This window comes from Erpetoichthys calabaricus, chromosome 10, assembly GCF_900747795.2.
Source record: "Erpetoichthys calabaricus chromosome 10, fErpCal1.3, whole genome shotgun sequence".
Taxonomy (NCBI): domain Eukaryota; kingdom Metazoa; phylum Chordata; class Cladistia; order Polypteriformes; family Polypteridae; genus Erpetoichthys; species Erpetoichthys calabaricus.
Genome location: NC_041403.2, coordinates 162,284,983 through 162,312,244, shown reverse-complemented (window position 1 = coordinate 162,312,244; position 27,262 = coordinate 162,284,983). Strand labels below are relative to the sequence as shown.

At 42.0% G+C, this 27,262-nt stretch overlaps 1 protein-coding gene across 2 annotated transcripts in view; it reads left to right on the top strand.

Moving 5' to 3' along the window:
- The window catches only part of LOC114659706 (SLAM family member 5-like), a 215,666-nt gene that overhangs the window by 23,411 nt on the left and 164,993 nt on the right, over positions 1–27,262 (top strand). The window contains exon 2 of one of the 2 annotated variants that reach the window (XM_051932673.1): positions 3,189–3,446. The exons of the other annotated variant lie outside the window; for it this stretch is intronic. Coding sequence (XP_051788633.1) covers positions 3,189–3,446 — 258 coding nt within the window. The remainder of the gene's footprint in view (positions 1–3,188; positions 3,447–27,262) is intronic. 2 annotated transcript variants of the gene reach the window in all.

The window sequence follows — 27,262 nt, the reverse complement described above, 5'->3', positions numbered from 1 at the left end:
GTAATTTTATTGGTATTTATTTTGATTATTGAAACTTACCAGTAGCTGCTGAATTTCCCACCCTAGGTTTATACTCGAGTCAATATGTTTTTCCAGTTTTTGTAGGTAAAATTAGGTACCTCGGCTTATATTGGGGTCAGCTTATACTCGAATATATATGGTACTTGCTTTTCTGCCTCGCCATTATAACCAACTGTTGAATGAGTTAGCTGCACTAAGAGTGTCACGGGGTGGGATGGAGAGAGGACATGCGCAGCAGGAGTAACGATTTGGCTAGTGGTGTGGTGGGGCGTGTTCACGGTTGAATAACTTTTTAAATATATGTTAGTTTTTAATAAGAGATATGTATTAGTCCAATTATGGAATGTGAGGGTTTGTGCTCTATAAATTAAACTCCAAACAAATTTTGAATATTTGAGGGTTGCGAATGATGGGGCAGGGTAAAGCCCAATGCTTGGGGTGGCACCCGGGCAAAACCTCATTTAATTCCAACAACAGACAATAAAATAACAGAAAATATTCACTGACAAGGCACTCTCTGTGAAGGACAATTCCCTTTAGTTGGTGCTTGCTCCGACTGCACTTGGTTTCTTAATTTACTCATTACTGTGGACACCAGTGATATTTTCATAATGAAAACGAGAACTAGAACTAAAAATAATGTTTTTTGTTTTACAAGAACGAGAACTGAAATTAAGATAAACAGAGAAATTAAAACTAAATAAAAATAAAAAATAGTGATATATGAATGAACTAAAACGAGAACGAAAATTGAGTAAAAACGAAAAAAACAGCAATCGTATTTTTGTTCTATCCGGTTCAGTCCTGCAGAGGGATTGTAGGTCACTCTGAGCATTCAGTTAAGTTGCGCTGTTCACTATGCGGTGATCTTGTACCTTGGGCTTACTGTAGTCACGTGGCGCAACTTCTGTAAAGGACCGTTGTTTGTTTGTTGAGCACATTTGGCTTGTCGGGTGGTAGCAGTAAGGACGTGTGGTTGACAATGGTGAGTTTTGCACAGATGTTTGTGGGTAGAAAGTGAGAAGGTAACGTGTAGAAGACTTTAATTACAGTGCAGATGATAATAAAAAGCAAATATAGCGTGCGAGAAGAAGAAAAGAGTCTCGGAGGTTCAGTGCAAGGCAAGCAGGATCAGTGCTTAGTGGAAGCTCTGTGCCTCAGCTGTCATCATGAAAAGTAAAAAAACTAGCAATGATAACAAACAATACATGTGTCCACTGATCTGTGCTATAAAGTTGTTTTTTGTATGAATCCAATAATTGTGATCATTTTTATAGTCAAAATTGCTGAATTGGCGCATTTCCTGTTCAAACAGAAGAGAATATGTTCAAATAGGGAGAAATGCGAGGTGCGGCAGCGACAAGCCTCACCTCACCTCGGACTGCACTCTCCTCACATACTGATGGGGTTGATACATGCGATTGGCGCCTGCCTGTTTCTCTCTCTCTGTATGTCACCAATATAAGTTTTGCAGACACATTTATTATACACCCAGACTCCAATATCTTTAATGAATGTGTGTGACATATTTAGTTTTGCTGATCAGAACATAAAACCACAGTGAAAAGGCATGAGGTGATGCAGATAGTACAGAACTGCCATGAAGGGGGTGCATGTGAGCCCAACAGGTGCTCATTGTTGCTGTTCTTCTCCGCAGAGGCGTCAATAAGTTAGCGACTTCAGAAAGTCAATGCCTCTAATAATGCAGCCATCTTCAGCTCCTGCTTGTCCTCATAAGTTTTCTCTTCAGTGTATCAAAGGCCTGCTCAGTTTGCTTGGCCATTCCAGTGTTTTCCATTTTTTAGTTTTGATAAACTCCTGTGTTGCCTCAGCAGAATGTCTGGCTCATTATCTTGTTGGAGGATGATGTGCCATCCAAAGAGTTTGGAGGCCTTTACTGGAACTTGAGCAGATCAGATGTTTCGGCACACCTCGGAATTCATTATGCGGCTGCTGTCAGCAATCCTGTCATCAATGAAGCGAAGTGTGCCAGGACCTGTGGCAGCCATACACGCCAAAGCCATAACACCCCCACAGCACCACCATGTTTAACAGCTGTGGTGGTCTGCTTTGGATCTCGGGCAGTTCCTTTTGGTCTCCACACTTTATCATTTTTCTAATGCAGGTTTATCTTTGTCTCATCTGTCCACAAGACCTTTACCCAAAATTCTGCAGGCTCTCTGAAGACCTTTTTCACAAACTATAATCTGGCCGTCTTGCAATGTGTCCTTTGTGTTTATGTTCATGAAATCTTCTGCTGGTAGTCGTTTTTGACAAACACACATCTGCCCCCTGAAGACTGTGTCTGATCTGTCAGACAGGCATTTGAGGCTTTTTCTTGACAATAGTGAAGATTCTTCTGTCCTCAGCAGTGGAGGTCTTCCTTGGCCTACCAATCCCTTTGTGCTTACTGAGCTCACCAGCATGTTCTTTCTTCTTCATGATAGTCGACACAATTCATTTTGGTCATCCAAAGATTTTGCTGATGTCTCTGATGGTTTATTCTTGTTCTTCTGCATCAGAATGGCTTCTTTGACTTTCATTGGCACAGCTCTTGTCCTCATGTTGAACAATGAGAGCTACAGACTCCAAAGGGTAGAAGCAGGCTGAGGTATCTGATGAAGCCATGAAACCCACCTGAGGAATCACAAACACCTGTGACACCAATTGTCCCAAACATTATGGTGCCCTGAAAGGGGGTCACTATGTACAAAAAGTGTGTACAAATACCATAAATGTCTGCAGTGTGCAGTTTAATCACAATGTCTGAATTGTTTGAATTGTCCTTTTAAACTGTGGAGCAGAGAACGATGAGTTTTTGATCCAAACATAATGGAGGGCACTGCATATCTGTGGAGGCCTAATGTCAACGATTGATCCTTGACTATTCAAAACTAAATGTTCTGTTAGATGTTCCAATTGTGAGTTTCTATCTCTTGCTTGGTGACCACTGTTGCATTCTTTTGCCTTGAACGATCCAGCCCTTCTATCCCTAATATCCTATACATAAACAAGTCCAAAATGAATCGTTTCAATACAGTATACAGTATGTACTGTACATGCTTATGTGAGAAATGTTTCAGGATATTTTTCCAGTTTTATAAACAAGACAGTCTTGCTGGTCTTCTGACTTGATTTTCATTACTTTTTTGTGCCTGTTTACCCAGTGCACGTGTCACCTCCTAAACTGAGCAGCGTCTTGTCTGAGAATGGCAGTTGTGTACTGTCCTGCTTAGTGGAGAATCACACTCAAGTGACTGTTTTCTGGCTGACAGAAGATGTTGTCTTGACAGAGAACAGTCCTTTCAGTAACATGCTGTTGGTGAAAATCGAAGAGGCTGACAAGCAGTACACTTGTGTGGCAGAGAATCCAGTCAGCCAGGAGAAGATAACAGTCACATCGCAGGAGATGTGTGCACAGAAAGGTAAGTGAGGCCATGTTGGCATCATTAGCTTGTCTTGAACCGACAAGGGTTACCTTTCCTGTAGGAGTTTCATCATTTCTGTTTTCATCTCCTCTTTTCCTATGGAGTTTTTGGCATTGGCTATTCTTTTATGTGTCTCATTGATTAGTAGGTTTTGAGCTTGGTGGACAACTCAGAGTTCTTAATTTGAAGCAAGCTATAGAAAAACATTGTGTTTCTCATTTTGGTGAACTGGAAAGTATAATTTATTTACGCGTCTAGATATTTTAGGAGGAGTGGGAGCTTTGGTTTTGATTTCAACCTTGTTTTCTTTGGTAAACATCCACTTAGAAACCCACAGACCTTCAGTTCTTATAGAGCAAGCTGAACTTAACCATTAAAAAAAATTAATCTTCATGACAATCATGATGTTATTGCAACTTTCGAAAGTAGTGCTTACTTGTCGGCACGTATTTCTCAATCTTGAATTTTGTAATTGCTATTAAGCCTCTTCTGTGAGGCGCTTGACACTTAGCAGATGTTTTATCTTGGTAGAGTAATATATATTGCTCTACTTTCCCCTATTGTATTATTAATATGTAGCCTTAGAATGCCTAATCTCACAGACTTACCACTGTTTATTAGGTATTATTGTATATAACTTATCCCCACCTTCCCTTCTATAACCTCAGGCGATTAGATGTAGTAAAAAGACAAGCAGAAGTTAAGTTACACATAAAATAATGTATTACTGATAATATTCATAAATAATAACAAAATGCAAAGTACATTTGAATATTGGAAACCATACAACCTGATTAAATGGTGATATGTAGTTCAGGTGGCACACAGACTTGTAGTTACTTAAATGTCTCTAGTTAAGGCATCATTGGTGCTCAGCTTTCAGCCACATGTCTGTTCAAAATGGTTGCTGAGCTGTGCTGTTCATTGTGTTGTCTTCATCATCATAGGTTAGCAAGAGAGATGCTTCTTTCAGATGTTGGTTGGTAAGAGAGAGATACTTCTACATCATCAGAGGTTAGCAAGAGAGAGATTGTGAGGTTAAACACATACATTTATAGATGTTCTGTCCAACCCCTACAGCCAATAGGACATCATGGTACTTAAAGGCCCCTGCGACAAACCAATTCCAAACAGCCATACCTCAGACCAGTTGGGGAATACAACATCTTAAAACCTGCCACCCCCAAAACCATATGTGTTTATGGCTTTCTTGCGGGGAGTAGAAATGACTTTAGCAAAGAAACACTCGGCAAACTGGTTTAAGACACATCCCCCAAATCCTGTCGTATAATGTAATCAGATCCATTCCTAATGGGGGGGGGGGGGGGGGGTTGGGAGGTAAACACTAAATTACGTTGCTTTGCCTAAATTACAAATAAAGACATACAAAATATTTATCAAGTTATATGTAAAATCTCACATCACAACACCAGATGTTACTGGTCTTCTTTTTCCTTCTTTCTATTGCAGAGTTCTTGTTCATGGCTGATGATCGATAAATACAATAGTTACATACACTTGATTATAAATTCAAAAGATATCTGTAGTGTGTTCTGGGGTGTCATTAATAGATGGGATTGTGTGGATTGAGCTTTATTTACCATGAACCAATAAAACGCTCACCAGATGGGCACCGCTTCTCTCTCGTCTAAAACCTTCTTGCAGCAAAACCAATTAATCTAATAGTGAAACAGGTTGCTAATATATAAATAACAAAATAGGAGCCAAGAAGATTAATATAAGACAATCAAAAAAGTTCTAATTGCGGTGTAAAATAAGACACAAACAACAATAAAGAGTTGAGGCTTAAAGAAAAGAAAAATACACAGCAATTGAGGCAACATCTTTCCAGATGTGAGTTCCTAATAGAATGAAATCAAGATGGCCGATTTCTGAGTTAGGAGTTTATGAGGCAGAAAAGGGAGGGTCCAAGCTGATGGACACGGAAGTGATATCAGAGATGGAGTGGCTGTCAATCTTCCATTCTGTAGATGAAGTAGAAGAGAAGGCATTAGAACACAGCGCCAATCCCTGGTCTGGCAGGTAATTGCACTCACCAAAGCCCTTAAACTGTCTCCAATGTACAAGGGCGTGACATACAGTCAGACTGATTAGAGTTTTCACAAATCAAGGGAATGGAATATCCAATATAAACATAAACCAAACATGGCAATAGTAATATTATAAAGGACCAAGATAATGCCAAGATAATGTTATATGTTTTTATAGTACCCAGGTCCAAGGTAATGACTTGAAAAAAAATGAACAAGGACCTTATACAAGTATAGACATGTATTTTATAACAGTGTGAAATAAATTGCCCCGACACACAGAAAAAAGTTTTGGGCAGCTCTGGCTGCAAAAGGCAAAATAGGTTGCACAGATGTGAACAGAATTGAGTCCAACATAGAACTGAGGAAACATAGGAAGTGGTCTGGGTTTTAACACTAGAATTACCAGAGCCTACGAAAAAACTTGTAGATCCGGCCCACCTTAAATCCGTTCATCTCCGTCAGCGTCTTTTGTCCTGTAAATGTGCCGATAAAAAGCAGCTCACTACTGAAAACTACAAATATAGGAGGCAGTTGGGATCAAACTGGGGACTCTTGATCACAAGTCAGCAAATCTTACCGCTATGCCACGGAAGCTGTTGTCTTATCCTTGAACCTTTTGTGAAAGTGTTTATTTGATCTTTGGATTTCAGGCTTCACACATTATATAGTTTATGCCAACATTTTGTCATTTACTACTAAAATATGAAAAACGTTTCTGTTTTAACAATATGTTTACACAGATTACTGTAGAAACGGAACACGCATGATATGCATGCATTCCAAATAATGATCTATTATTTCCACTCTAAAACTTCAGCAGTTCACTCCCAAATAATCAATCAAGGCATGAGCTGGGGGAACTTTGTGCATGTTTTGCGGCAGTGAGGGGATGGAATAGCAGGCTGCTTGCTGCTTGTCTTTATCGGCACATTTACAGGACAAAAGACGCTGACGGAGCGGTGTGAACGGATTTAAGGTGGGCTGGATTTATGAGTTTTCTCGTAGGCTCTGGTAATTCTAGTCTTAAGGCAGTGAACCAGAAGTGATGTCATCGTGGCCGGAATCAGGCAGAATTTCCCGTGTTTGGTCTTCTGGGATAACAAAGAATGAGTTAGCGCACCCCGCCACCCCCTGGCCTGGTGTGGAATTACCTTCATTTGGTCCTTTTAGCTGCCTCCCAGGCGCACGTCTGTGATAACAGACAATACAGAACGCTCCTAATCAAGCACAGCCAATGCTAGCCTTCTTCATGTTAGTGTTCTGAACTCTATCTATCTATCTATCTATCTATCTATCTATCTATCTATCTATCTATCTATCTATCTATCTATCTATCTATCTATCTATCTATCTATCTATCTATCTATCTATAAGTGGTCTTAACGTTTGTTACACCCTCTTTCTTGTCTTTAATCGGTTTCCATTATTATGAGGATAAATCAAAAAGAAAGGGCAGATTTAAAAGGTATGCGGATAACACAACAGATATGAAATACAGGGCGGCATGGTGGCGCAGTGGTAGCGCTGCTGCCTCGCAGTTAGGAGACCCGGGTTTGCTTCCCGGGTCCTCCCTGCGTGGAGTTTGCATGTTCTCCCCGTGTCTGCGTGGGTTTCCTCCGGGGGCTCCGGTTTCCTCCCACAGTCCAAAGACATGCTGGTTAGGTGAACTGGCGATTCTAAATTGGCCTTAGTGTGTGCTTGGTGTGTGGGTGTGTTTGTGTGTGTCCTGCGGTGGGTTGGCACCCTGCCCAGGATTGTTTCCTGCCTTGTGCCCTGTGTTGGCTGGGATTGGCTCCAGCAGACCCCCGTGACCCTGTGTTCGGATTCAGTGGGTTAGAAACTGGATGGATGGATGGATGGATATACAATACAACACATTTGCAGTGGCTTATGGGTAGTTCAAACACATGCAGCACGACACTCTGCAGTTAGTCTACTTGAAGTCAAGGCCAAATGAACATGGATGTTATGATTGTTGAACAGCACGCCGTAGTGAGATTGCTTTGGGCAGAAGGAGTGAAACCTGCTGAAAGTCGACAAAGGAGGAGAGCTCAACACAGAAGTGACAACAGCAGGACTCACCGAAATGTTTATGAATGAATAGAAAGGTTTAAAGTGGGAAAAACAAGTGTAACCACAGAAGCTCGATTTGATTGACCATCAACATCTCACACTCAAGCCAACAGCAATATGGCGAACGCCTTCATCAGAGAAGACCACTGATGCTGCACATTTACAGTAGCTATCATCATAATATACATATATTAGCTTGTGAAGACTGGGAGAGTAGCCAGCATGGTCCTCTTACGGGAATGTCCACCAAACTCCTAGTGTGTCCTGGAAATAGGCAACAGCCTCAGAGACTGGAGAATACATCATCTCATCTATTCGTGACAGACTGGTGCCCCTGTTTCTTGTCTTGTGCACATCAGAACAGACTCTGGCACCATGCAATCTTGAATTGGATTAAGTGGGTTTTAGAGTGAGGAAGATGGGGATGATGATGATAATCACAGCTTTGACTTGTGCCAGGAAGTAAAACGTCAGGCAGCAGGATCTTAGTGACCCCTATGATCACTTCAGAGTCTCCTCAAAGACAGTGCCACCATGTGCAGTTTCTGGAGATCCAATAGAAAGTGGTAGGTAATGGAAATTTCGGATGGATAGCAATACAGTATGTAGTGAAGACCCCAAAGCATCACACATTTATAAATATTTTAATCTTTCTTTTCATTTTTGTAGATTTACCTGGAAGTCATGAAGCCATCATAATCCCCACAGAGGCCATTCTGAGGCTGGTGTGTTTCTCCATTCTGACAATTGGATTTATTTATTTTCTGTGGAAAACCTTTAGGACATGGCATGGTAAACACCTTTAAAAGTTTAAAATTTGATCAATGTGTGTGTGTTTGTATGTATCTATATATATCAATTTCTCTCTCTCTCTCTTTCTATATATATATATATATATACTAGCAAATACCTGCGCTTTGCAGCGGAGAAGTAGTGTGTTAAAGAGGTTATGTAAACATATATATACATATACATATATACATATATATACTTATCTACATATACACATATCTACATATACATATATATACATACATATACACATCCACATATACATATATATATATATATATACATATACAAATTTACATATCTACATATATATATACATATGTACATATATATACACATAAATATATACATATCTACATATATATATACATATGCACATATATATATAAATATAGACATACATATATACATACAAACATACATTCACATATATATATATATATATATATATATATATATATATATATATATATATATATATATATGTATATATATATACATATCTACATATATATATATACAGTATATATATTCACGGCATTCGTAGTCTGAATCACAATCTGATTGTCTGGGTGGTTACCTACCAGGTAACGCTTATGGTTGGCCAGCAAGTCAGCTAACATCCGTCACGGTGCCTTCAGTTGTGAGAAGCAGATCATAGAATGGTTGAAAATAGTTTACTGTCAAATAATGCAAAGAGTACGCGACACGTGTTTCGCCCTAATTCTGGGCTCATCAGGCGTACACACTCACTGCACTTCCTTACGGGAATCGAACCTCAGACGTCAGCGCTAGAGGCGAAGCCCCTAACATTGCGCCACGGCGTGTGGTTTGTTTATTTGACAGCATGTAGATTGGGGTAATTACATTCACGGCATTCGTAGTCTGAATCACAATCTGATTGTATGGGTGGTTACCTACCAGGTAACGCTTGTGGTTGGCCAGCAAGTCAGCTAACATCAGCCACGGTGCCTTCAGTTGTGAGAAGCAGATCATAGAATGGTTGAAATAGTTTACTGTCAAATAATGCAAAGAGTACGCGACACGTGTTTCGCCCTAATTCTGGGCTCATCAGGCGTACACACTCACTGCATATAGCCAAATTCCTGCGCTTCGCAGCGGTGAAGTATTGCTTTTAAATTTTAATTAAGAAGAAAAGAAAACCTTTTTAAATTGAGGGAAAATATACCAATAACAATTTGTTAAGGATCTGTTTTTTTGTGAAGCTGCCTTTACACAGCCTGTCTGCTGTTTTATAAACGAACGCCATATAAGGCCGTCCTTTCTCCTTGCTTAGCGGTTCTGTATTGTTTTATTGTTCGTTTACAGTAATCCCTCCTCCATCGCGGGGGTTGCGTTCCAGAGCCACCCGCGAAATAAGAAAATCCGCAAAGTACAAACCATATGTTTATATGGTTATTTTTATGTTGTCATGCTTGGGTCACAGATTTGCGCAGAAACACAGGAGGTTGTAGAGAGACAGGAACGTTATTCAAACACTGCAAACAAACATTTGTCTCTTTTTCAAAAGTTTGAACTGTGCTCCATGACAAGACAGAGATGACAGTTCCGTCTCACAATTAAAAGAATGCAAACATATCTTCCTCTTCAAAGGAGTGCACATCAGGAGCAGAGAATGTCAGAGAGATAGAGAAAAGCAAACAAATCAATAGGGCTGTTTGGCTTTTAAGTATGCGAAGCACCGCGGCACAAAGCTGTTGAAGGCGGCAGCTCACACCCCCTCCGTCAGGAGCAGAGAAAGAGAGAGAGAGAGAGAGACAGAGAAAAACAAACATGCAAAAATCAATACGTGCCCTTCAAGCTTTTAAGTATGCGAAGCACCGTGCAATATGTCGCTTCACGAAGCAGCTGCACAGAAGGTAGCAACGTGAAGATAATCTTTCAGCATTTTTAGACGAGCATCCGTATCGTCTAGGTGTGCGAACAGCCCCCCTGCTCAATCCCCCTACGTCAGGATCAGAGAAAGTCAGCGCAAGAGAGAGAGAGACAGAAAAGTAAGCCGGGTAGCTTCTCAGCCATCTGCCAATAGCGTCCCTTGTATGAAATCAACTGGGCAAACCAACTGAGGAAGCATGTACCAGAAATTAAAAGACCCATTGTCCGCAGAAATCCGCGAACCAGCAAAAAATCCGCGATATATATTTAAATATGCTTACATATAAAATCCATGATAGAGTGAAGCTGCGAAAGGCGAAGTGCGATATAGCGAGGGATTACTGTATTACGATTGTTATAGTTATTGTGTAGGTATTTGAGATTCATTTTTCTGTTCAGGTACCCATTTCCTTTATGTAATCTGCGGATTCTCCGCTATTTTTTGTTTGTTTATTACGATTATAGTTATTTATTGATTCCCTTCTTTAGCTGACTGCCTGCTCATATAAGGCGCTCTGCTGTTTTTTTGTGAAGCAGTCTTTACACAGCTTCTCCGCTGTTTAATAAACAAACGCCATATAAGGCCATCCTTTTTCCTTGCTTCGCCAAGGAAGCAGCCTTTTTATTTAATCCACGGGTTCTCCGCTGTTTTATTGTTCGTTTATTACGATTGTTATAGTTCTCTTTGTATACCACGTTGTCAGTTCAGCACTCCGGTTGTAATATGACCGTGCAATATGAGTCATGCAAGCTTGTTTCTGCAGTAGTGGCACTTATGAATATGCTTGTATGCGTCACTCGCTCGCTTCTTATTGTTTCGCTGCCTTCTCAATTGTGTAATGAATGTTTTCTTCAGCGCTCTTTGGGGCTCTTCCTTGTTTTGTACGTACTGCATTCACAGTCAGTTCACGTGATTACGTGGGAGGCGTGATGACGCGATACGCAACTCCGCCTCCCACGGCCAGCGAGCTGCAGTCCATTACAGTATATGGACAAAAAAGAGGTTCCAGTTATGACCGTTACGCTTTGAATTTCGAAATGAAACCTGCCTAACTTTTGTAAGTAAGCTGTAAGGAATGAGCATGCCAAATTTCAGCCTTCCACCTACACGGGAAGTTGGAGAATTAGTGATGAGTCAGTCAGTCAGTCAGTCAGTCATTCAGTCAGTGAGGGCTTTGCCTTTTATTAGTATAGATATATATCGATATCAATATATCTACTGTAGATATCTAGAGATAGAGAGATAGATGTGAAAATCGTTATGTAATAGAGAGAGAAAGAGACAGAGATATGGAAGCTGTTGGGGTCCATGGCCACCGCCAGGGGCCATCAGGACCTTTGCAGAGCCCTATTTAACAGCACTTCCAACACCCCCAGAGGTACTGCCGGAAGAAGCTTGTTGGACACTTGGAGTCCTTCCGGGTGTCCTATAAAAGTAGCCAGCATCCACTACTTGGAGAGCTAGAGCCAGGAGGAGGTGGACGAAGCTTGCCGGCAGAGGAGTGGAGGAGGGGAAGAAAGAAGAAGAAGAAGAATTAAAAGAAGAAGGAAAGGGTTTTTGTGCTGGACTGTGCTATTTGGTGCTCTCTGTTGTGCTGTGATGTGGGGAGCAAAGGGAAATTGTGTGGCAAAACCCATGTTTCTGCCTGTCTGAAGGACCCCTGGTTATCACTATATGTATATATATATATATTGTGGCGAGTGGCTGGGGGCGGTACCCAGCTGGGACGCCCAGAAGGACCGGAAGAGGGATTACGCCTCCTCTGGACCTCGAGGGGGCAGCCACCCTGGTTGATATGGGGACCACGGGAACACAGCATGGAACCTCAACCCTATAGGGGCCCATGATCACCACCAGGGGGTGCCCGGATGCCTGTGAAGCCCTGGATGTCAGCACTTCCGCCACACCCGGAAGTGCTTGGGAAAGGAATACCAGGGACACCCGGAGTGCTGCTGGGTGCTCAGCCGGCACGGCCGGCGGAAGTTCATCGGTAGACACCTGGAGCACGTCCGGGTGAAGATAAAAGGGGCCGCTTCCCTCCATTCAAAGGCTGGAGTCAGGTGGAAGAGGATGGAGCTCGGAGGAGAGGAGTGGAGGCGGTCAGAGAGAGAGGCATTGAAGGAAGAGGCCTGGACTGAGGGTGTTTGGTACAGAGTACTGGGTTGTGTGCACTGTAAATATTAGATATGTACAGTAAATGTGTGTTTGGGTGAAAATTAGCGGTGTCCGCCAGTCTGTGTCCAGGCCATTCTCCACTATATATATATATATATATATATATATATATATATATATATATATATATATATATATATATATACATATATATATATATATATGTTTTACAGTACCTGACAAATGATACAACGATTACACAACATGTGTTTCGCCCTCATCAAGTGTTTGCATTTTTTGCTTCCCCTTGCGAGGATCGAACCTTAGATTTCATGCCATGGCAGCTGGTTCTCTTACTTGAAATCACCTGATGAACCCCAAATAGGGCGAAACACGTGTCATGTACTCTTTGCATTATTTGCCAGGTACCGTATCACATGTCTATGTCCTGCTTCTCCCAACTGAGAGGACGATGTATGCCGACTGGCCGACCAACCACAAACGTTACCTGGTAGGTAACCCTCCAAATATCAGATTGTGATCAGACCTATGCATTTATATAAATATTTGCATATGTGTGTGTGTGCGTCCATGTGTCCGTGTCTTCTGGTGAAGTGCGCATGCGCAGGGCACTCTTTAATATAGGACATCATTGCTGGGGAGAGTGCTGATTGGGTACTTGCGGCCACGCACATAAAATCCGTTGCTGGGGAGACGCCACACATGCAATGATCAGCTGCACGCCAGCACAGATTACAATACTTGCTGGGGAACTACACAGTACTTGCTGGAGAGACGCCACAGTAAGCTAAAATAAAGAGAGGCAGGATAGGAGATCTTCAAACAGACACAACACATCAATCAACAGCCACAGAGGAGAGGACAAATGTAGTATTAATTATACTTACTGTATTGTCATATACGTTTCTATTTTATTTTTATTATTATTTTACTTTAATGATTCTTGCAAAGATATTTTTCACAAAAAAAAATTAAGACAAGAAACAGAATGAGGTCAAGGTCCCTTGCCATTTAATATAGACTGTTCCTACTAATGTTTATGTACTACTGTTCTAGTGCCCTTTATTGTAACGGGCTTAACGTCTAGTATATGTATATATGTATATATATATATCAACCCACCGATCTCTAAAATGTGATTTTCACCCATGTTGCTCAACTTAGAAATTTCAATCTCTGGCCTTTTTGTCTGCTAGTCTGGCTTTGGTCTGTTCAGGAACTTCGCTTGCTCAGAAGCACCAGGTGGCACTGTTCTCAAAATTCATTAAAAAGAATAAAACAACAACAAATAAAATGCAAAAGTACCCCCAGGGTCAACATGTTGGTCTCCAAAGTATTCTAGTGTCTCTTCCTGACAATGTGTGAAACATTTTGTTGAAATTGGAGCAAGGGTGTAGAATTGTTTAAAGAAGAAAGTAGTGGAGCTCCATTTAGCGGTTAACTCGACCCTGAAATGGCATCTCCTTCCAGGTGGCTCAGGGTTTTATGGAGGCTGAAGTGGGAGGGGCGGAGTCAGTTGTCCATACTGATTGGGTTTCTTGGCACTGTGGAGAAAGGAAGAGATGACAGTGTTAGCGCTAGTGGCCCCTCTCATCCCAGGAGGATATTATATACCTCGACAGAGTGTCTGTTGTCTTAACCTGCTAATCCAAAGAAGGGTTACGGGGCAGCAGACAGAAACAACACCAGGACAGGGTGACAGTCCATCAAAGGGTGAGCACACACATGCACACCACAAACACACATCAGGAGCCCAATTAGCAATATCGAGTCACCTAACCTCCATGTCTTGGGAATGTTAGAGGAAACCCACTTTATTTAGACACAGAGACGGAGATACGGTGGTTTTTAGATTGTAACTCAGATTTTTATTTTTGTAATTTCAGGTCAACAAATGAGAGCAAAAGTAAGCATTACACATGTGGTAGACCCAGGTTTGCCCCTGAAGACATGTGAGCCACAAAAACGTGACAGAGCAACACAAACGAATTAGCCATGACAGTCCAAGGTCCCTTCCAGGAGGGACGCTTGACTATCTTCATCTCTTCTTCTTCACCTCTCCTTGATGGTGACGTTCATCGAGCGTTGCGTTGGCTTACCATCACTCAGAGTTGCCTACCTCAAAGGTTTTTGTCTTTTTTTTTAAGCATCTTCTTCTGCACTTTGAACTTTGAATTTCATCCTGTGCTTTGGTCTTTGCTCTGATCTGCAATTAACGACATTCTGCCATTTGTAGAATTTTGTATCTTTGCCACTTTCTTTGTGATCACAAGTTTTTTGAAGACAATGAATGAAACAGGATGTGTGAAATTACCCATTAAATAAATCCCCCCATGACATATCTTTGCCCCTTTTTGGATTTCTTGTTGCCTACTTTAGACTCAATGCTTATTAATTAAAAATTGTTAAAACCAGAACCTTTGTGGTCATGTCTTCTTTCAATTTAGTTAATCCTGACAGGATTCACAGGGACACCAAAGGGCTACACTGTGTTTGCACCTACTGCCGTGAAGCAGGTAGCACAGTGTTGGCCTAATGGGATTTTCGTAAAAATGCTTCCATCATAATGCCTAGGAGTATTGAAGTAAGGAAGGTTGAATTCTGTAGCAAGTAAACTGGAACTCACTGATGGTCCATCCATAAGCATACCATGAAGAAACTGGCCTTCTACAGCGCGTCAGGACTCAGTTGCAACAGCAGATGTGATCAGAGCTTTCAAAATGTTTTATTAAAAAACAAGTGAAGAAGGGAAATCGAGGTGCGGTGAATTAAAAGCAGGTGCTCTGTATGGGTGACATGATCTCTCAAGTAACACTTTACCACTCAACACGTCCCCAGCCATCAATAAACTGACTTGCAGGCTTGCGCTTTGACGTTTGCATTTGAGAGGATACAGTGCCACCTACTGTTCTGGCTGAGAAAGTGGAAGTTTACAATAAAGAGAAACTAAATCTTCAACAAGTGCCGGGTATCTAAAATGATAAATAAAATAACTAGAGAAGAAATTAAGGTCCCGGTGGCTTCATTCTTCATGCAGTTCACCGATTACAGTCTTCTAGGGCAGTGGTTTTCAGCTTTTTTCCCTTGTGGAATGGCTGAAGGCTAAGAAAACCTCCGACCAAGGAGGTGGAAAATATAATAAACTTCTTTATTCTGTGTCATAATTTGTCCAGCCAGTGCCTAAAGTGGAAAAACATACGTGCTGGCCCTCTCTTTATAGGTCTGCTTACTTAACAGAGCGAAGATTCTTAGATGTGGAGGGCGCGGCCCCCTAGGAGTTCCGAGCATTCAGATTTGCTAACATTAGATAGAGCTGCCAGAGAAGAGGAAAAGAAGAAGGCCTAAGAGGTTTATGGATGTGGTGAGAGAGGACATGCAGGTGATGGGTGTGACAGTGCAAGATGGAGAGGACAGAAAGATATGGAAGAAGATGATCCGCTGTGGCAACCTCTAACGGGAGCAACCGAAAGAAGAAGAAGAAGATTGCCATTTCTGTGCACTATGTGGAAAGAAGGAGATGACAGTGTTAGAGATAGCGCCCCCTCTCACCCTGGCAGGATATTACATACCACAACAGAGCTTGTGAGGAGGTCCTCAAACATGCCTCTCTGTCTCTCTCCACCTACTGTTGTCACACTGTTATTGGTTACAGCTGCTATCATGTTGTCTGGTCATGACAGCCACCTTGATTTGGTGACATCACGTGACAGTGCTGAAGCATTAGTCCACGGTGAGATGGCAGAGGTGATAAATGAGCACATTCATGCAAAAAGAGACGAGCAACTGAAGATGTCTGTGTTCTTTTTGAGGGCAGTCAACAGCTTCTTTCCTTTTCAGCCACACAAAGAAGAAACCCACCTAATCTGAGATTTGGGTCTCTCAAGCTGATATTGAAGTGACCTGCAGCTTTGGATTTTGCGTCATTTTTGGAGTGGATTGGTTCAGGCTTACAAGGCCCATGATGATCTGTAGAAGTGAGACGAAATTTTAAAATTTCAGATTGGCCTTATTGAGGTACAAATAGCAAAATCCCTTCAAGGCTTACCAGATGATTTCCTTCTGTAACTATTAACACAGTTCTGACATGAAGGTTGGTCGACTCAGCTGATTTGATACTATAAAGCCTTGATGGATGTGCCATTCTTGTTTCAGATGACTTCTCTGACAGAGAAAGAATTGGCTCGAGTAGCTCCTCAGTCTGATGGGACTTTGTGCCAAAACGTAATTTAATAGAATAGTTTTTGCATTGTCCTGTGCATTCAACATGTAATTCCCATTATACTGGTAAGGTTTTTACAGTCCTGCAAGTCTGAGCTCAGTGAAGAGTCTTATGTCAAAATAGATAGATAGATAGATAGATAGATAGATAGATAGATAGATAGACAGACAGACAGACAGACAGACAGACAGACAGACAGACAGACAGACAGACAGACAGACAGACAGACAGACAGACAGACAGACAGATACTTTATTAATCCCAAGGGGAATACTCCAGCAGCAGCATACTGATATAAACAATATTAAATTAAAGAGTGATAACAATGCAGGTAAAAACAGACAATAACTTTGTATAATGTTAACGTTTACCCCCCCGGTGGAATTGAAGAGTCGCATAGTGTGGGTGAAGAACGATCTCCTCAGTCTGTCAGTGGAGCAGGATGGTGACAGCAGTCTGTCGCTGAAGCTGCTCCTCTGTCTGGAGATGATCCTGTTCAGTGGATGCAGTGGATTCTCCATGATTGACAGGAGTCTGCTCAGCGCCCGTCGCTCTGCCATGGATGTCAAACTGTCCAGCTCCATGCCTACAATAGAGCCTGCCTTCCTCACCAGTTTGTCCAGGCGTGAGGCGTCCCTCTTCTTTATGCTACTTTCCCAGCACACCACAGCGTAGAAGAGGGCGCTCGCCACAACCGTCTGATAGAACATCTGCAGCATCTTATTGCAGATGTTGAAGGCCGCCAACCTTCTAAGGAAGTATAGTCAGCTCTGTCCTCTCTTGCACAGAGCATCAGTATTGGCAGTCCAGTCCAGTTTATCATCCAGTTGCACTCCCAGGTATTTATAGGTCTGCACCATCTGCACACAGTCACCTCTGATGATCATGGGGTCCGTGAGGGGCCTGGGCCTCCTAAAATCCACTACCAGCTCCTTGGTTTTGCTGTTGTTCAGTTGTAGGTGGTTTGAGTCGCACCATTTAACAGAGTCCTTGATTAGGTCCCTATACTCATCCTCCTGTCCACTCCTGATGCAGCCCACTTTCTTTTTTATTTTGAGAGACATTATCTCTCAAAGTTAAAGTCTGGATGTGCAGGAGAGTTGAGAAGAGATGGGCCCCTTGATAAGTAGGGGGGAATGTAAATGAAGGGGGGGGGGGTGCAGGTAAGGCTTGACACCCACCCAGCCGAGAGATTAAGGTAGATTAAGTAGGAGCAGAACTGACCCCATGACTGGACTTGTGTTAATAAGAATTATCATAAATGTAAGAGTTGCCTTTAGTTGTTTGCTCATTGTTCCACCTTAAGTGAGTCTGTGTGCCTGCCATACAATAAAGCTTCATTCTGCTGTCTGCTCTGAATTCTCTGAGTCCCTTCACTGGGGCTGAGAGCGTCCCCCCGCCCCCCCGCCGTGTCAGCCTGCCTCAACACCTCCAACCCACCCACCTCTAAAATGAGATTTTCATTCTTCCCCAGAAAAAAAAAATATCTAAGAGTGACATTCCTGTGCTGCTGCAACTCGTCCCCGATGGCTCCCCTCTCACACTTCCACAGAAAGCTTTTCAAAGCCTTTTGCACTCAGGATGTGGGGGGTTTTCAGTAAATGGAAGCGTAAGAACTGCAATTACACGTGTTTATGTATTTTATTTTTTAAATCTCATGCCCGGTCTTGTGCTCCTTGAAGTCTCAGGAATGATCTGAAACAAGCGGATACACAGAAGGAATTGAAGAATGTGACTGTAACAGGGAAGGACGCTCAGTCAAAGCAATAGGAAGGACAGCTTTAGGGGTTCACCTTCATGAAGGTCCTGAAGTCGAGAGGATGCTGGTCAACTCACCTGCCACTCCTTCTCCTCCTCGACTGCAAGTTACTGAGTAGTTGTGAACGGTTAAGCCAGATTTAGGGCTCGTTTATACTTCACACTCAGAACGCGGACACGCACGCATCATGGCTGCCACCTTTTCATTTGACGCGTCCTCTGAGCAGGTCCTCAGAAATTAACAGTCCCGGCAAAAAGTCAAGGGGTGCAGTGTGATAAAAGTCGTAATGTGACATCAGAGTCTCTGTTTACTATCTACATGTGGCAGAAACCCCCTTTGAAGATCCTCTGGTGTCGATGTGCGCACTTCAGTGTTTGATAGATAGATAGATAGATAGATAGATAGATAGATAGATAGATAGATAGATAGATAGATAGATAGATAGATAGATAGATAGATAGATAGATAGATAGATAGATAGATAGATAGATAGATAGATAGATAGATAGATAGATAGATAGATAGATAGATAGATACTTTATGAATGGTTCGATGTGATGAAACAAAATGCCGACATACAAATGCATGCGTGCTGCTTTTATATTTAAGCGTTGCATATTCCCCAATGTAATGAAACGATACATTTTAAAAGTCTCACATGCCATCTTTTGTGCCTTCTTTTTTTTTCTTTTTTTTTGCACCTTTACAATAGCAACAGAATGTACGGTGCTGTATTTGAGCCACAGAGAAAAAAATTAAGGACACGGTGAAAAGGTGACGCGTCAAACAAACACGTGACAGCCATGATGCATCCACGTCCGCGTTCCGAGCATGAAGTCTAAACGAGCCCTTAGGGCGCAGTGTGATAAAAGTTGGAATGTGACGTCAGAGTCTCTGTTTACTATCTACATGTGACACAAAGTGGGATCGATGTGCGCGCTTCGATGTCTGATGAGTGGTTTGATGTGGTGAAGCAAAATGCCGACATACCAATGCATTCGTTATACTTTGATATTCAGACGTCGCATATTCCCGATCGTAATGACACGACACATTTTAAAAGTCTCACATACCATCTTTTGTGCCGTCTTCTTTTTTTTTTTTTGCACCTTCACAACAGCATCAGAATGTACGGCGCTGTATTTGAGCCACAGTGAAAAAATAATTAAGAACATGGTGAAAAGGTGACGCGTCTTTTTTTTCTGGGGCTTCCTCCTGACCTGACAGCAGCGGCAAACATCAATAGACCACCACAGAGAACACATTAAATGTATGATATTCCAACTCTCTGCACATTTAAAATCCTTAGATTTATACTTGATATCACTTTCATGATGAAATGCATTAAAGTATGTATGTTACATTTTACAGATAAATCATTAATATTGTTTAAATAATGAATACTGTTAACCTTTTAACCGCCAACTCCCTAAATATTCCCCATGCCAGGAGAAATCTGAACAATTTTCGTTTTTTTACTTTACATTTATTCAAGCAGTATTTACCTGCTGAAATACCTGCTGAAATGTTTCAAATAAATGGTCAATCAAAGGACGTAGCTTGAACAAGCGGTCACGGTTTGGATCTTTCGTATCTGGCTCAGATAACGGGAAGCAGTCCAGTTGAGATGCTGGGGATACACCCACTCATCGCCATCATCCGATGCGTCGTCATTCACAGTATCATACAGCGCACGTTGCTGATCATCATTGTCGCTAAAATCTTCTTCAGAACTGCTACAATCATGATCAGAATTATTGTCCAAAATCGCCTGCAAAACCTCACTTGAAGTCAGTTTACGTTTCGCCATATTCACAGCTTTCACTTTCGAATCACATCACGTGATCGGCCAATACAAGCGCAGAGTTGTCAAAATACAACGTAGTAATAATACCCACGCCAAACTGTCAGTTATACTACGCGCCAGGCATTCACATAACCACAGGCAAATGTGCCGGATAATTCCGGCAGTAAGGCGTCAGCAATAAAGCTACGATGCCGGATATATCCGGCAGAGGGCGGTTAAGGGGTTAATAATGACACACATGAGGGTGACACGGTGGCGGAGCGGCAGCACTGCTGTCTTGCAGGGAGTCACGTCGCTGGTATTGGAGTTTCCATGTTTTCCTGCTGGGTTTCCACAGTGAGCTCCAGTTTCCTTCCAAAGATATGTAGATTTGGTGACACTAAAATGACGCCATTGTGTGTGTGTGAGTGCTTGTATTCACCTTGCGATGAGCTGATGCCCCATCCAGGGATTGTTTCTGCCTCGTGCCCAGTGCTTGCTGAAATGGACACATCCCTGGATTGATGGATTTAATCTTTAAACATCCTTTTCAGAGATATTGCGGTAAGGTGTCATCGGAATTTAATGGGTGTTCCAGGCAATTCATAACACAGAGAAGCCGAACCCGTTCTCACCGTGATGATATCTTTCACAGCCACCAGGTGGATTCTTCCAGATTTACGTAAAGTACGCGCGTAAGTATAAACAGTAAAACGTAAAAAGTAGCGTCCGCTGGAGCATGCGTCACGTCGCATGAAGTATAAACCTGGCCTTACGGTGACACTCTTATTTGTTATTGGTCATCCCTCAAAATGGCATTCTTTGGTTAAAATGCTTCACCACAACATAAATTTAAAACAAGTATGTGTATGTCACAGAAAATAAAAGAAGAAGTCAAAACTAAACCTGTTGAGCACTTCTTTTAGGTGGCGTGTATTGATTTCAGCCTCTCACATGTGAGCAGTTTTATATAATGTTGGTGCTGCGCTCTCAACCTCAGGTACCTGCCACACACTCAAGTATCACGTTTAACAGAATCTTGGGGGCACTGAGCACTGGGGCCCACAGTTCAGACTGTTGTGATTTGGAGTCCCAAACGTTGCAGGACCATAAATACAGAGCCATATCCTACGCAGCCTGCCCACGGAGACGCCCCCCCCAAATTCAACTAGCGTCAACGGTGCCTAACAGACCTCAAATAAGGAGAGCAAGCAAAATATCAAGAAATGTCCTGGAAATTCACAAAAGCCCCACAAGGAAGGAGGGTTTATTCCAATGGTAAGAAACAATTGTTATAAATCCAAGAATTATTGGGAAAAAAAATAGAAAGGTGTGGTGAGTCGCCAAATCAGTCCAATTTGTTGAATTGACCGCAGGTGGACTCCAAGCAAGGTGTAGAAACATCTCAATAGAATGGGAGGCACCAGAGCCATAGCAAAGGGTCTGAATACTCGTGTCAACGGGATTGGATCATGTGCACAAATTCCTGCTTTGTCATTCTGGGGTGTGATGAGAAAGAAAATGAATTTAAATCATTTTAACGCAAGACTGTAACAGAACAAAATATGACAAAAGTCGAAGTGGTCTGAAGGCACTACAGGGTTTGTGATTCAGAGAAAGGCCGCATCAGCACGCGTCTGTTAAAAGAAGGTAAAAAAAGAAAAATGGGAATTGCGTAATAAAAATAAAAGCTGGTCTCGAGCAAGTTGTGATCGATTTCATTATTTACAGCATATCCTGTCCATCCAGGTGATCCACTTTGCTTGATTGAAAGCTCACAAACTTTGGCTTCTGCTTCTGCTTTGGCCAGTTGATGTAATTTGGCAATCGAACAAGAAGACAAGCTGGTTTGGAGGAGGCAGTCGAAGGTGACACCTTTATTCATCAGGAGATGGAATGGATGCGTATACAGAGGCATCCTCACCGTCATTTTCTACTTGTCCTGAGTTGTAGTTTGTTCTGAAAGAGAAACAGTGGCTAGAAATGTTAACACTCAAGAGTAAAACAAACTGAATACTCTCCAAAAATCTGTGAATCCATTGTCAAACACATGCGCATGGGAGGCAGCTAGAAAGACCAGTCAAAGGTAATTCCATGCCAGGACAGGGGGCGGCAGATCAAAGATGGGAAATTCTGCCTGAGTCCGGCCCTGAAGACGTCACTTCCGGTTCCCCTCCCAAAGAACGCACTTCGGGTTCCGAGCCCAAGATGTCACTTCCGGTTCTGGCCCCGAGAATGACACTTCTAGTTCGGTTTAGGGCCAAGGATGTCACATATGACACCACTTCCAGCCCACAAGAATGTCACTTCCGGTTCCGGTAAGAAGAACATCAATTCTGGTTGCAGGCCAAGAACATCACATCCGGTTCCGGCCCCAAGCCATCCCTTCTGGTTCTGGCCCCAAGAACATCAATTCCGGTTACAGGCCAAGAACGTCACATCCAGTTCCGGTCCCCATATGACACCACTTCTCGTTCCTGCCCCCAGATGACGTCACTTCTGACCACGCCCCCAAGAATGTCACTTCAGGTTCCGGCCCCCAGATGACGTCACTGTCACTGACCTACTATAAAAGCCAGACTCCCTCCACATGTACTTAGTTCTGTTTTGGACTCAAACCTGTTCACACCTCTGCTAATATTTGACTTTCTGCAGGTAAGGATTCAGCATACGGGTGGCCACCCCAAACCTTTTTCTTTGTGTCAAGGCTGATTATATCCCACCATGAATATCCCAAACTGGAGAGGAGGTGGGAAGCAGTGGAAAACATCATAGAATTCCGTGTGCACATTGAAGACGACTCATTTTAATGGAAAGCATGCAATGAGGACCCTTGCTGTGCAAATTCAGAAAATATAGAGCCCCCCCCAAACGCCACAGACTTGTTGTGACTCTGTGATCTCCCCCCACACTGGACTGCTAATTATCTGGTCTTGGCTTTAGACATATGTAATACTTTATCCAGTACGCTTTTATTTATATTTTACATTTAAGGAGATGCAAAAATGTTTCAGCTGTTAGCATGTTCATGTATTTGCTTTTCTGACACCAGCTTAATTTTGTACTTATAAAATAAACTAAATTGAAGACATCACTTAATATTTATAGCTCACATTTTTCATTTAGTGCCGTCACGATTACCCGTAGGAAAATTTTACAGCTTAAAAGTTGATCTTTGACGGCTCATGAGACTTCATGATGTTTCATGAAAGAATCTGCTTTGTCACTGATGTCGCTCCTAGAATTCCTTAGGAAGAAACAGCTTTAGATGAAAAGGAGACGCGGGGTACGGCTGAGCTAAAAGGAGTCCAAAGTGAGAATTTGGTTTTTAAAAGCATGGCATGTTTGGTTAGATTTCTTTCTAGTATGCTTCATCTCTTTCAGGAGTTCATACAGGGTGAGCCAAAAAGAAGTACCACATTTCAAACGTTCATTCTACAAAAACGCTTCAAGATAAAATACATTTCGTGACGACACAAGAAAGGGAATACAGTAATCCCTCGCTACTTCGCGGTTCACTTTTCGCGGATTCACGACTTCGCGGATTTTATATGTAAGCATATCTAAATATATAACGCGGATTCTTCGCTGCTTCGCGTGTTTCTGCGGACAATGGGTCTTTTTACTTCTGGTACTTGCTTCCTAAGTTGGTTTGCCCAGTTGATTTCATACAAGGGATGCTATTGGCGGATGGCTGAGAAGCTACCCAATCAGAGCACGCAGTTAAGTTCCTGTGTGCTGCTGATTGGCTCAGCGACGGAGTGCTGCATTAACCAGGAAGTCTCATCTCACTCATTCAGCATTAACGTGCTCCTGCTACTGCTTCAGGGGCCGTGTCCAAGCGCCAACAGAAGATGCAAATGATTGCAGAAAAGGTAAAAGTTTTGGATATGTTGAAGGAAGGGAACAGCTACACCACTTCAGGACACCATTACAGCATCAATGAGTCCACGATTCTTTTTATTTAAAAAGGAGGAAAAGCATATAAGATCTACGGCCGCAGTGTCCTTTAACCAGGGTGCAAAACGAGTTGCAAGTGGACGTGATAAGGCAGCAGTCGGGACGGAATCTGCTTTAGGAATCTTTGCAACAAGGTCGACGACGTCATGACTGCCTACAAGCTGCTGTGTGTACTTCGCTATACAGTAAGTGTAAACTTATCTACCGATTTCATATTGCTTAGCAGTTGTCCCTGTTATTAATAGAGTAAAGGGTGGGTTGTAAACAATACAGGGAGGGTTTAAAAACGTCCAAATACACGTTAAATAATTAAATAAATATGGTGTCCCTACTTCGCGGAAATTCAGTTATCGCGGTCGGCCTTGGAACCTATCTCCCGCGATAAGTGAGGGATTACTGTACAAAATAGATTTTGGTTCACTGTGTTTTAAAAATGATGTCTTTAAGGTGGCAGCCATCATTAGCGATACACTCTTGGAGACGATTTCTGAAGCGGCGACTTTGTGGCTAATAGCATCCTTGAGGGGCTTCAAGGTTTTGAGGTTGGTGTGTGTAAACCTTCGACTTGAGAAGAAGAAATCACAGGGAGCGAGATCAGGTGAACGTGAAGGCCATGTTTTTGGAGGATTCCAATACTTTCCCTATACTTCATATACAAGAAAGTCAGGGAGGTCTAAAACATTGAGATTCATCAAATGTCGACATCAGATCTTTTGACGATTGCAAATACTTTCCCTGTACTTCATATATGAGAAAGTCAGGGCGGTCTAAAATGTCGAGATTCATCAAAATGTCGACATGAAATCTTTGGACGATTTCAGTACTTTCCCTATACTTTATATAGAAGAAAGTAAAAATGATAAACTTTGAATACTTTAGAGATTTGGTATCCGCAGATCGAATAAGGATTTGAACTCATCACCGTTCTTTTATCCCGTCGCATTAATTATGTGTGGGTCCCGACCACAGAAGCCACACCCCTAACAATGCTGGAGGTGGACCTAAGGATGGAAAGAAACAATGACGGCATTTGAGGACCCAAAATCACATTAAATCGTGACACTCCACTGTTCCATCCATAGACAAAAGGGCAGGCCATTCAGTCAGTGGCAATGCAGTAACAAAGACCAACCATAATAAGACTGAGAGCCACCTGGTAGCCTGTTATCAGGGTGTATTATTTTACCGGCACTCGTTGTACTCTGGTATTTTGGACATATTATCTATAATGCATGATTAAATGTGCAACTTTCGCTCCTGTCTGTTCAGATACTCTGACAAATTGTTTGGGTTACAGACATAAAGGAAAGGCCAAATTATTGATCGACTGTAGCAGTTAAACCTGACAGTGTGGTAAAAGAATATAAGAACTCCAACAAACGAGAGGAGGCCATTCAGTCCATCAAGCCGGTTTGTTCAGCTTGTACGCTCCTGCATGGATTCTTTCTTTCAGGTTGAAATAAGAATGAAAAATATACTCAGAAATATCGAAAGAAGTGAGATGAGGTAAAGGCTGCATAAAACGCATCGTTGTTCTGAAACATTGCTTTGTGCATTTGAAATATCTAGCATTTTGATCAATGTTTGTGAAAACGTCTTGAAAGAACGAGTTTGAATTAATTGTTGAAAAGAAGGAAACAGGCATCTGAGATTATACACATTTTCTTTTTATTTCTTCTATTGTTAACTGAAGGTTATGTCACTTTCTGCAGTTTCTCCGGCGATTATCAGTCGTAGCCGTTGTTTACGGAATCTTAGCGAGTCGAAGGAAGTCAGTGACGCGTTGTGACATACTTGACCCGGCAAAATCAAATGGGTTTGGTGTTCTCTTTTTCCCTCTTTACGATTTCTTAGCTTTGACTTTCATGCATTTCTGTCTTATTTGGTGTTTAATGTTTTATATTAGTTTGGAAGTCCATCACAAGGTGAACACACACACCAAACACAAACACAAGGGCCAGTTTAGCAACACCAATTCACCTAACCTGTCCGTCTTTGGACTGTGGACCACCTGGAGGAAACTCACACACATGCGGGGAGAACATACAAGACCCACACAGGGAGGACCTGGGACAGGAACCCTGGTCTCCTTATCGGGGGGCTGCAGTGCTACTGCACCACCACGATGCATGTATTACTATTATTATTATTAGTCACATACAGAACTGTCATCTAACTAGAGGTCAACAAAGGTTTCCTTTGATCTTAATAACAATTACAAAACATCAATAAAGTGGTTATGTTTGTCTGTGCAATATGCAATAATAAAATAACGTCACTTTGGTGGCATGATTCTGTGATAATATGTCTTTCAATATTACATAATTGTCAATTAATGCAGAATAAAATAACAAAAGTAAGTATACCAGCATATCACAAGCTCCAAAAGAGGAATCAAAACCCGTACCCGTCTTCTTTGGATTTCATGTTCCACTTCATATAAAGGATCAGTAGGGTGACGATCAGCAAAGCGATCACAGCCATGACAGCAGGAATGACGATGTGACTTTCCTTTTTTGATCCTGTTGTCAAAAAACATGACGACACATTCATTTACTCCCCTCTGTGTATCACAAATAGAGCACAATTTTTATTTTCACTAAATCTAATGGCATTTTTTGAAGCTACTGTTAAAATGTAGCATATTAAAATATTATTAAAATTGCTATAATTAAATAATAAATTAAAATGATATAACAACAATAACAACATCATCATTATTATTAGTATTATTACATAATTAAACAAATATAATTAAAAATATTAAGAATATTACAACCATTTCCAGGGTGGCGCAGTGGTAGCACTGCTGCCTCGCAATTAGGAGACCTGGGTTCGCTTCCCTGGTCCTCCTTATGTGGAGTTTGCATGGTCTGCATGGGTTTCCTCCCACAGTCCAAAGACATGCAGGTCAGGTGCATTGGCAATTCTAAATTGTCGTGTGTGTGTGTGCCCTGTGGTGGGCTGGCACCCTGCCTGGGGTTTGTTTCCTGCCTTGCTCCGTGACCCTGTAGTTAGGATATCGAGGGTTGGATAATCATTTCCAAGGTGCATATTGGCATTATCTGCGATGGGCTGGCGCCCTGCCCAGGATTTGTTTCCTGCCTTGTGCCCTGTGTTGGCTGGGATTGGCTCCA